The sequence below is a fragment of the Buceros rhinoceros genome, unplaced genomic scaffold, assembly GCF_000710305.1.
Source record: "Buceros rhinoceros silvestris isolate BGI_N320 unplaced genomic scaffold, ASM71030v1 scaffold12519, whole genome shotgun sequence".
Taxonomy (NCBI): Eukaryota; Metazoa; Chordata; class Aves; order Bucerotiformes; family Bucerotidae; genus Buceros; species Buceros rhinoceros.
The window spans coordinates 597-12,392 of NW_010432153.1; the positions used below are offsets into that span (position 1 = coordinate 597).

An 11,796-nucleotide genomic window follows, 5' to 3' on the forward strand; every position below is an offset into this window, starting at 1 on the left:
TCAGCGGATCGCCTGCGCTTAGTGAAATGTGAAATGCGGCGGCTGCATTAAAAGAAAGGCCCGTGAAACATCAACAACGTCGTTATGTCCATCTGCCTTCACAGAGAACTTGTTTTCTATGAGCTACTCTCAGTTCCTACAGGTCACCTCAGAAAATGTACAAGAGTTACGAGGCAGAACAAGGAGTCGACAGCGTCGTATGCCGTGGAAATGCTAGTCAGGAGAATGGACACACTGCGGTTCTGCTCACTTCAGTTTATTCTTAAAGATAGCAGGAAGTGTACACAAAATGACATTAAATCCTTTCTTTAGTTTTATCTAAATAAAAGATAACTCAATCTTCCTCCAAAAAATAACTATGTACAAAACTGACTCAGTCCATCTTCATCGTCGAACAGGGACCAGTAGCTGGGTTGCAGTCATGGAATCGGGGAACAGGCTGTGGTACGTGGGGAGAGGTACGTACGCTGCCGTGATCATTTTACCTGATCGGGAGAGTGAGAAAACCAACCAGAGATCAGCGTTTGGCCAGCTCTGCACCCGCGAGCGAACGCGGCTCTCTGCACGCCCTGCACTCACCTGCAAACCACCTCCCGTGCAGCGCGTTCACCGCAGCGACGGCGGCGGCGATGGAAGGACATTTGACGTACACGTTGCCCTGTAACACAGAAGTGTTGCACAACGTAAGAAGCCGGAGCAACGACCCCCCGTTGTCCTGGGCAAGGCGGAGGCACAGCCACAGGCACACCACCTTGCTCTGCTCCTACGTACACCAGCGGCACCGCGGACTGAGCGCGCGGGACCGGAGCAGGGCACGGTTCGAGTGGCAGCCGTTGGCACACTGTGACGGCCTCCTCTGCGCGGAACCTGCCCCCACAGGAACCTCGGGGCAGACCCAACCCCAGCCTGGTCCGTGCGCTACCGACTGGCCTGACACCCCGTCAGAGGGTTGAAGGGCTGCTGACCACAAAGCCTGTGAGAAGTGGGACAGCGCCAGGAGCCTGGCTCCCTCCAGGGGAGCGCGGCCATTGAGCTCCCTGCATCACCCACAAACTGCTGACCGGACACGCCAGGTCAGCGCCTGCTTTCCAAAGGGACCCAGCACTCCCCGCTCCCCGGGGCAGCTCTTCAAGGCAGGCTGGTACCGTAAAAACTGCCCCACAGGACCTTCAGCATCCTCGCCCGCCTGAAGGACTGAGACGAATGGACAAAACCCACCACAGCGGGTGGGCCAGAGGGGCCCAGGATGGTACCCGGCAGGAGCGGCCTGGCACTGCTCTTCCCCTTTTTTGTCAGGCAGAACCTGGAGTTCTGTCTGCAAACCGAGCACTGAGCCAGCCTGACCCGGGTACAGCCACGTTCGCGGTCCACAACTGCCGGACCTGCAGGCACCCACCCTGCAGCCTGGGCGCTTTCCCCACAGCCTGCCTGGAAATGGAGTAGTACCAGTTCAGTAAAGCCTGACCCAGACAGGACTCCAGCCCTAACAGCCCCCACAGGAGAAGACGACAGTGAGAACCAGGAGCCAGCCTTCCCTCCAGCAGCTTCACCAGCCTGCGCTGACTCTTCCCAAGGTGATCTCCTTCCTTCTCAGGAGGACACTCGAGAGCTGGGGCTGGTGTTCCAGGCACTGAGCAAACCACATGCATGGTGTGGTCCTCGCCCCCCCGCCTGAGCCTGCAGACGAGACTCAGCCCCACAGAGCCGTTTTCCTCAGCACAGCACAGAGCAGGCTGGTGCGGTACCGGACCGCACAGGCAGTCGCAACTGCCATCTTCCCCACCCACCACAAACCATCCTCACGGCCGATGACTGACGGCCCTTGGCCTGGGAAAGAGCCCCAAGGCAGCAGGAGAGGAAGACCCTGAGAAGACGGCGTGGCCAAGAGAACAGAGCGGCGCAGGGGCAGCTTACACCCCAACTCCGTATCTTTAACTGTCAGTGGCATTTTGTATCTGGGTCATCGCTGTGCTGCTGCGGCAGAAAGGGCTTCCTCTAGCGAACAGCAAGCTGGCGGAGGGCAGCGGCAGTCCTTGCTTTTAACGGCACTCGCCAACGTGAGCCAGATCTGCAGCTCTAGTGCTAAGAACCCACACGGGGCATGTTGAGGGCTGCTGTGGTTTTGGGGGTTTGTGGGTTGGGCTGTTTTTGGGTTTTCCCCCTCTCTGGTCTCCAAGACAGCAACGGGCTAACAGATGGTAGGAAAGGTTTCTGCCTCCCAGCAGCCCAGCACAGCCGGGTCTGGAAGATTAAACAGTGCTGGGAAAGGCCACGCGCTGTCTGGGGTACTGGACTGCAGCTCGCCTCTCATCGAACATCTCGGCAGCCCATGCGGAAGGGCACCAAGTGACAGGAGTCTTCTGCAGAAGCAGCACAATGGAGACACAGGTCTGCAAGTGCCCAGTGAGAACACTCCCGTCTAAGCAAGACTGACACAGCAGATCTCAGCCTCGCGCGATGGCACAGACACAACAGGACACTCCTGGGGTCTGACGGTTAGAAATGAATCTGACAGTGAGAGCATCTGAAAACTGCACTGCAGGTTGGGCTGGCAATTCTACGGAAAAGGGGAGTACAAGCAGGCCCAATCTCTTCACAGACCTTCCACTATTTCTGTCTTAGGAGCTGAAATACAGGGGCAGAGTCACCAGCTGGGGGGCTCTCCACACACAGTGAGCACAGCAGGAAGAGTCATCAGCTGTTGTCAGACACAGGCTGCGAGTTCCTCCAACAGGCATGAACCTGGGACTGATCTGTGTCAGTAGCCCTGCCCCTCCTCCCGCAGCAGGACTTTTAACGCCGCTGGGGAAGGGAGCTCTTCCCAAGCACGGCGTTAGGCGCACGTATAACTGCACGTCTGACGGACACAGGGTGATGGCTTTCAAAGAGGGGAGATTTAGATTCAGTATGAGGAAGAAGTTCTCCACTGTGAGGGCAGTGAGGCACGGGCACAGGCTGTCCAGTGGATGCCCTGTCCCTGAAAGTGTTCCAGGCCAGGCTGGACGGGGCTCTGGGCAGCCTGCTCTAGCAGAAGGTGTCCCTGCCCATGGCAGGGGGCTGGAACGAGATGAGCTTTAAGGTCCCTTCCAGCCCAACCCTGATGGATCTCCAGTCCGTAGGAGCAGAGTGTCCCCTGTGCTACAGCCTGTATTCTCTAGAAACAGAGGAAAGAGCAAGCCCCTTGCTTCGGGGAACAGCTGAAGGGAAAAGCCAAATGCCAGAATTAGGGAGGTGGCTACTCTTCAGCCTGCGTTTGCACTGTAACCAGAGCTGCGTACAGCTGAGCACCAGAAAACTGCTCTGAACCCTGCATCCGAGGTACACACAACAACTCGGATCTGGAGGGAAGCACCTACATTCTGCAAAAACCGCAAAGCAGATTCAAGAAATTTAGATCCAGGTTAGGAAAAAAAAAACCCTAGTATTTGCGGAGCTCCCTCTATACACTGCAAAGCCACAGAAGGTCTAAAAGCTGCTCAGCATCGGCGTGGAGCCAGACGTACCTGAGCCGAGTTTTTGTCTACATAGATGTGGATAACTCCTCCGTGTTTGTTACATTCCTCAATCACATCATCTTTGATTTCTGTGTCCCAGCCAGCTTCTTCTTCGCTGTAGGGGGCAGAGGAAGAACAGGACAGAAACGGGATTGTTATCGCTCAGACAAAACCCACCCCAAAACCCATCAAAAGCCCTCTGCAAGCTTCCGATTCCTTTCTCAGGTGCTACAGGCATCAACAAATGCCAGATGGAAACAGATGAGGGTAAATCACTTACGTTTGAGGATTGAACATGTTGGAAAGCTGGAAGCACTGTGTGGCAAGTGGTTGTACTGAGGCAGCTGCAGCTAGAACTGTTGTAATGGGAAAAACAGGAAGAGATCTCAGAACCCACTGCGCATGGCTCCAGTTTACCAGAGCATCTCCCACCAGTTCTTTAAAATCCCAGCACTCAGCAGTAACACCAACACTTCAACCGAACGGAGAACTGAAGGCAGGTAAGCAAGACCTGTAACTAGACACTACCCACGACACAGTGATTTTAGACTGATCGATGCAGGAAACGGCACCGATGAGCTACAGTCAAAGCTGGAAAGTGAAAAGCCAACCTTGTACTCTGATTTTGGCAGATTCTCACTTTAAGCATTGAAATGCAGACACACACGTCTGCACACACATCTGAAAGTTCTGCCCGAGCTGTGTGCCAACAGCACCTTCCATTTGCTCCTCGTGGAAGCCAAGCAGCAGCTCAGGATGGAGCGGTGGCACCACCCCATCTGACCTCACAGGGAGTGACAGACATCTCTGAGAATTCTCAAAACGTTGTTCTGAGCACATTGAATTTTACTTTTATCCTTCAGAGAAGTATACCGTACTTTTGCCCTGGGAAATGCACAATGCAGACAACTAAAACAATAAACCTTTGAACTGTAGAGCAGATCTCTCCTCTTCCCCAGTCACTACGGCATTACTACTTGTGCTGTGGTGAGCAGCAGCAACACCGGACATCTCATTTGAGGTGAGCAGCACTGTCCACAGGCTGCACGCTGCTGGTTTACCGAGGGAACAGCCGCACTCTCTCTCTACACATGGAGGCATTAAGGGCCGCGCAGTCAGAGTGCGACAAGGACTAACCCCAGGGCAGTAACTCCCAACTCCCCATTCTCAAATGGCCCCTCAGGTCCCTACCTCTAAGGCAGGAAATAAACCCACAGCCAACCACAACCCAAATCCCCAAACAAAACCACGACCCCAGCCATGTTCTAGGGCTAACGTGTGCCTGGGGAGCATCACCAACACCGAGGAAACGCTACACAGAAAGGCGAAGCGCTCCGCACATGTCCCGTTGCTTCCGGTCAACGATCAACACATGGAACAGTTCCCCCACACAACTTACAGGGATCTGCAACAAAACCTACTGGTGCCAAGCGATAGGAAAAGCTGGTTTACCTTCGTTTTGCTGAGACAGTCTCGTCTGCAGATCTGGAGAGGAACACACACAAAGTTATCAGCACACTAGCGAGGAACACTGACCGCTCGCGACCTGCCACCCAGGCTGTCCCGCTTGTACCCGTGTGCTCTCGAGCTTGTTCACATGCCTCAACCCACTCTCGCTCTTCCTCTCTACCTGTCAGTAGTTTCACTAGTTCCAGGTTCTAACCTGGAATATTCTGTACTTGGCAGAGATTCCATGACCACAAGAGCAACTGTATTTCAAAGACAAACTATACCTCAACAGGCAAGACACAACCATGTCCTTTAGCTCAGTGTCTCGTTTCCACCTCGCCTTTGCTGTGCCTCAGCTCTCTGGAAGATGTGCTTTGTTCCACGAGAGCACAGCTACAGCAATTCCTACAGGCATCCAAACCAGCAGAAAGCGTTGGAGCACGTGGTTGTCCAAACGTGACGTGCACAAACATTTATCAGATTTCATTTCAGGTGGAATAAAGAGATTTCATTTCAGGTAGAATAAAAATATACTGTTACCTTTTCATATAAATGTCGTAATGACACAAGTTACTTTAATATTTCTCAAATTCAAAACATTTCCAAATGTGCGGGACATTTCATCTGCCAAGAAAACACTAGTGACTCATGTCGTAACATCCACAGCTGTGGATGTCCCAACTGAAAGGAACGGGAACAGGCAAATGCAGACTTTCTGAGCACATCCAAGTACGTGACTCCAGTACTCAACTTCTGTAAACCAAGAGAACACTTGAGAACGCAAGAAACACGAGTGCAAGCCTCTTCCCTCACGTTCCGAGGAGTTTGCAGGCTGCAGTGAACCATCACTCACTCGTTCAGAAAGCAGGGAAGTGGAGGACCCCAGTGAGCGTCCAAGCTTACCTGGAAATACCTGAAGGCATCAGGTATCAACATACTTTTTCCCTTTCTAATCAATCCTCTGCAACATGAGGGGACCAACACGAGCGAGGTTTTTAGCTCTAAGTATCAGGCAGCAAGAGCCCCAGAGACAGGTCTTCCTCAAGAGCCTTCCCACGTGACTCCCATAGGACACACACTGGGAACCGTAATGAAAAACGAGAGATGGAAGCAGCAAGCTCTGAAGGCTGCGTGGTAACCAGGACTGGCTGTCTTTAGCATGGTTTCCACCTGCACCTAAAGACAGGGAAATCCTCCGCTCCCCTGAGCCAGAAACACCATAACAGGGAGACTGAACCTGTATTCTCTGCAGAAACTGCACCCATTTGGCCAAATATGTAACTAATTACCCCGTTAGTTACTACCCAAATTTTTTTGTAAACAAGCATGTTTAAAAAATTAGTAAAGCTCCAAGTGTCCTACATCACTCTAGTGAGATGAGGACAGAGAGTTCTCCCTCCGCAATCCCGACAGGGCTGCACACTGCATGGCGTGCAGCCCAGCTCTCCAGGGGTTGGTCAGCTCGCGCTCTACAGCTGAACGCTCCCAGCCACCCTGCACCACATGGGCTAATCCACACACATCACCAGTCCAAATTCCACCTAGGGCTGAGAGTCAAACCTGTTCTGAACACGGGAAGATGAGCCATCAGTGCCTTGGGGCAACGAGCTATGCAGGTTAATTATCTACCACCTCTGAAACACAACCCCCTTCCACGAAACCCTTCAGCAACCAACCGGATTGTGTCCTTGCTCATGACTGAAGAACAGCCTCTCCTCTTGCTTCTAAATTCACTGTCGCTCCTCACTGTTGACTCTTGTTCTTCCCTACATGCAGTTTTAAATATTACGTGGAACCTCAAGTTAGGACACCTGTCCAGTTCAAATCAAAGCAGCTTTTCCAGCCTGCTCTGCAGGTGTGATCTGTAAGAGCAGCGGCGTTAGCGTGACTAAGCAGCGCATGCTTCCTACAGAGACACGGATACAGAAATGGCAAGCAAAGCACTCTGTGTCTTGGAGCAAAACGAAGCTGCGGGTTTATTTTGAAACAACGCCAGCTTGGAATCAACAAAAGCCTGCCAAGCATTCCCCAGCTTTCTAAGGAACTACAAAAGAGGAGCAGACCAAACAGGGGTCCCTCTCCTGCAGCACACCATCTCAGTCTTTTCACAGAGAGCTCCTTCCCAGAAGTAAGGAAGGTTCTGTCCCACAGAGCATCAGAAGAGTGTTCTACAGCCTCACGGTTATTTTCAATTTCAGATTTTCAGACACAATTTACTCAAGAACAGACAGCTATGACCGTTCAGCTTCGATTCTTTTTCTGCTGGAATTTTCTCAATGGGACTAACACCCAAGTTCTCAGGAACCTTGTAAAACTAATTCTTTAGATCCCCTACTTTTGTTTGATCCAACCCATCTTGAACCTGGGTGACCAGAACTGTCAATGACTGCCTACGTCGCATCTCAGATGCTCAGGTGTGCTGCCTCTTGGAACGCAGCCACCCTTTTAGAATTTAGAACACATCCTGCAGACAGCCCCTCGTCACTCACTGAGTAACAGCAGTACTTCGGTACTTGCCTCCTCCTCGGCCACCGCTCACTGCTGAGCTCCCGGGCTCGAGAATTAGAACTTCTTCCAACTCTAACAGGTGAACAATGCCCAACAGCCCAAGAATCTCCTACTGTCAGCTCCTCTGTATTTACTCACCTCACTCCTACTCTTGCTGACCATTGTTACTTCTGTGAATATTAAACAAGATCAGCCAACAGCAGAAAAGCCTCAAACTGCCCAGTTTTCACCCCAACTCCCCCTTTCTCTGAGCCAGCTTCTTTACAGACCTCGTACTCCTGCACTACCCACTCCTCTCATTTAGTAATTTCCACAGGACCCGACTCCAAAGTCCAGAGGGGAGTTGACTGCTGCTCCTCTGTCTAGGAAAGTCGCTTCTATCGAACGCTGACAGTCCTCAAACGCCATTTCCCTGCTCCTATGATGTACTTCAGTAATAGTCTCCAGTTTACCCACCTTTGGGATGACTTTGGAAGGAGAAAAGTGGTCAGAGTAACAGGAGCGAAAACCAGCCAGATTATGTTGTTCTTCCTTCCTTTAAGTGCAGGTAGTTTAGAATTAGATGTTCCAGCTCTATGTTGTATCACTGATTTAAAGTATTTATTGACAACACCAGATATGAGACCTCCTATTGCATGCACCTATTCCCTCACTAATTTGATGCCAGTTTTTCTTACTACTCTGAACTGAGCACATTCAGCTCTCACTTTTAGCTTTGCTTCTACCTTGTGAGTAATTATTTTTTTAATCTTTATTCCTAGCTTACCTTCCACAAATTCCAAATTTGTGGGGACCAGTGCCCCCACTACAAACTGAGGCAAAGAGATTCTTTTGAAGTATCTTGGAAGTATTTTTTCAACCAGCCTCAGTCCCACTTCCTCTTGTCCTCTTCAAGAGTCAGTAAATCTTCATCTGTGCTTTCCTGTCTTTCACAGGGTCTAACTCAATCTGACCGTTGGCAGGTAATCCTCATTTTACCTGCTTCCCAAACTAAAAATAACAGTTTATTGTCAGCCCTCTTTCCTCCTCTTCACAGGCTCTGTGCCCACTCCTTATTTCCCTTTAGGCAGTTAACCATCCAGCTGGGCAAGGAGGTCATTTCTAACAGGCCTGTTCCTTCTTTCTGGGGAACACAGATCCCACACAGCATTGGCAATTTGGAACCGCAGAAACCTTCCTGCCTGCTCAAACTCTCAAGCTGCTTAGACCAGATGACTTCTATCATCTTGTTTCTTCATCCACTGCTTTTGAAAGCGGAAGCCTAGGTTACAGACTTGTTTTGTTTATCTTTCCATTTGAAACTGAGCAACTCACAGTCCCTCAAATCAATGGTCATTTCTATTCCCATCCAACACATCTTCATTACTTACCAAATTGAGTTTAAAATAGCATCCCCTCTTCATGAGTCAGTGAGTGTTTGATGAAGAAATTTGTCGGATATCACATCCAGGAATATCTGGGCCCCACCATTATTACTAGCAATTCTTCTCCAATCTGTATCAGGGAAGTTAAAGTCTCCCGTAATGACACAATTCCTGATAGTCATTTTCTCTAACAAGAGTAAAGAGATCTTTAATCCATAACCAAGTCTCACTTCGGGGACAGCTCATGACTCTATGGTAGTAAAAAGCTTGATCTTTTTCCAAAGTTACTCAAGTTGCACATGCCACATTATTCCTTTTGTGGAATACAAGTGGATTAACAAAGCTACTCCTACCACTTATCTCTGCAGCCACTGAACATGCACATTCATCCAAAACCTGTATCCAGCCCTACCATGTATTCGTCCACAGCCACGCTGCCTCCTGCTGACTCCACACTATCCTGACAGGTTGGCTGTGCTACGCATTTTGGCCACAGTCCTGATGGGGGGAGTGTGCGATTAGTTGGCTTGTTTGTTTGAAACACAAGGGTGAGGAGAGCACTAGTGGTTTTCAAAACTATTTCTGTTTCTCATTGACTAGACCCATTTTCAAGCAGTACTGTCACACCCCTTCAGCACCAACAGTAAAGGCGATCTAACGTTAGTGGTGTTTGCTGTCCCTTCCCTTTCTGCAATAGATTTTTTTTCCTTGCACTGTCTTTTCATCTTTTTCTTCTCAAATAGAAAAAAACCTTATTCTTCAAGCCCTCATTTTTCTTTCATTAGCCAGTTCCTTTTCCTTCCAAGGGTGTTATCTATAGAAAGACCCCTCATTCGCTGAGCAACTGTCTACAGTTTTAAGCATTTGCTCTTCTCAAAACCGCACCTGAACTTCAGTAACGTGATTCAGGTGTTATCTTAAGCCCTGTCTCAAACTCTGCTGGAAGACGAACAAAACCACCACCTACTCTTTGCTGATATCCTGCTGCTTCTCACACATTTCAGCATCTTGTCATGTGTGACATCCACATTTTTTCCACTGCTGTGACAGTTTCATGCCCTTTGTTCTTGTATTAATAAAAAACAACAGGAAGAAGAAATTCCACTCTGTAAACTGCTTATCTCTACTCATTGCTCTAGTTCTGAAGACCTCTTGAAAAGTGTATTGTTGAGGCCAGCTATGAACCAGCAGCACCAATGACATCCTTGTTCCCTCTCACAGCAAAGCCTCGTCTCAGTAACACTTCCAACACATCCACCACAGAACGTACAAACCACAGTCCATTCCACGCACGTACAGTGCCCTCCCTCACCAGGACTGGCACTGCATCAACCTATCTGTAGTCTCAGCTGCTCTCTCCCGATACCCCTCCTGCCCTGGGGACAGCTCTGGTTTTTCAGAAGGGACCATCCCCTTCCCGTTACGAGCCTGCCCTTTTAACAGTCAACTTTTACACTACAGCAGGACACAAAAGTCCCCGTTAGTACCGGGAATAGTAAACAAAGAGATGAAGGCTTGGGATGAACTGAGGGAACTACAACAGATCTGCCAAAAATAATGCAAAGTGAGTCACGCCCATCCAAGCTGTCACATAGTGTCACTGTCAATTTACTCGGGGATTTCCAGTGTCTTACGGTTTGTAAAACACCCTGTATTACCTACGTTCTCATCTTAAAAGATCACAACATGTATTGAGTATTGTAAAGCATGAAGTATTTCTGAAAAATAAATAGGTCATCACTTCTTACCTGCCACAGCTCCAAATGCCAACGATCCACTCATCTGCAGAGCCTGCTGCGCCGCCGGGGGAATCTGCAAGCCAGTGCCTAGAAGAGAACACGGGCATCTCTTGCAGCCAGCTGGATTCACCCAGTCTGGGATGCAGGAACAGAACCGTCACAAATCCTTCTCTTGTCAAAGGCTTAATAACACCATTCCACGCATTTAGCATCATATTCTGTGGGGGGTTTAATTCATATTATGCCAGGCTGTGCATTGTGATACACTTCCTATTAATCTTTGCACGTACCTTCTGCAAGTCTTGCCATCAGCTGAAGGCGACCAGTTGTTCCCAAGTCAATTCCAGTCCGTTCCAACTCATCACTGTCCAAAAAGGAACTCGCACTGGAGGCATCGGTGCGCTCAGTCACATGCCCAACCTTCATTGGCCTACCCGCCAGCTCAAACCCATTGAGCTGTTCCAAGGCCTTCTTGGCACACTCCGAGTCGGAGAACTGCGATTGGAAAGATGTAACTTCAGTAACGCTGCCCACAGGATTCAGCAACACTTCTGCAGTGTCTAATACCCACAGTGACAGAAACACTAAGCTCAAGGTAACGATAGCTACAAGCTAACTTAAACATGCTCCATACTTTCCGTTTCTACCCAGTTTGGCTATTTATGCATGTATTTAGATATGTGCTACTGCTGAAGCTGGAGCACCCAGATACCACCATCACCAGAGGCCGTGGATGCAGTTCTCTTTCAACGCTTCCCAAGAACGACAGTCACTTCCTTTGTAACCTTCTAACTGCCGTGCGTTCACCAGCTGTTCCTAACGTGTGTTCTGCTTTATGCTGCCTACCATCAAGTTAAATACACAAATATGTTGTCAAGTGTTAAAGCCATCACGTTTTAATTATATAGTGAGTTTGGTCTGATTTGTCTCCAAGTACCAGAGGTCCCAGCTGAAACTTTCTTTTCTCCCAGGACAACTGCCAGGTTCATCAAGAAACCCAGACACAAAATCATGCATCCGAAGGTAAAGCGAAAGGTGTTTCAACTGAAGTTTTAGCCTCTAAAACTTTATTTCCCCTAAAAAGCTCAAACTCAACCGTTTTCACAGCACTGTGAAAATGCCGGTCCTCACTCATGTCTTTGCCTGCAGACCAGGGCACTGCTTCACCAGGCACTGGCCACCAAGCACGCCACTGCACTCCACACGCGGGCACTGCTCAGCCACAGCACCCAGGGGAATCAG

The 11,796-nt window shown here is 49.7% G+C and overlaps 1 protein-coding gene across 1 annotated transcript in view; it reads right to left on the reverse strand.

The window, feature by feature from the left end:
- Positions 1 to 43: 43 nt before the first annotated feature.
- RBM39 (RNA binding motif protein 39) overlaps positions 44 to 11,796 on the reverse strand; it is a 27,107-nt gene continuing 15,354 nt past the window's right edge. Inside the window, exons 10-16 of the mRNA XM_010143666.1 lie at positions 10,845 to 11,049; positions 10,564 to 10,641; positions 4,947 to 4,979; positions 3,775 to 3,850; positions 3,504 to 3,609; positions 580 to 658; positions 44 to 485 (exon numbers count right to left, since the gene is read on the reverse strand). Of these exons, the coding sequence (XP_010141968.1) occupies positions 385 to 485; positions 580 to 658; positions 3,504 to 3,609; positions 3,775 to 3,850; positions 4,947 to 4,979; positions 10,564 to 10,641; positions 10,845 to 11,049 (678 nt within the window). The 3' untranslated portion in view covers positions 44 to 384. The remainder of the gene's footprint in view (positions 486 to 579; positions 659 to 3,503; positions 3,610 to 3,774; positions 3,851 to 4,946; positions 4,980 to 10,563; positions 10,642 to 10,844; positions 11,050 to 11,796) is intronic.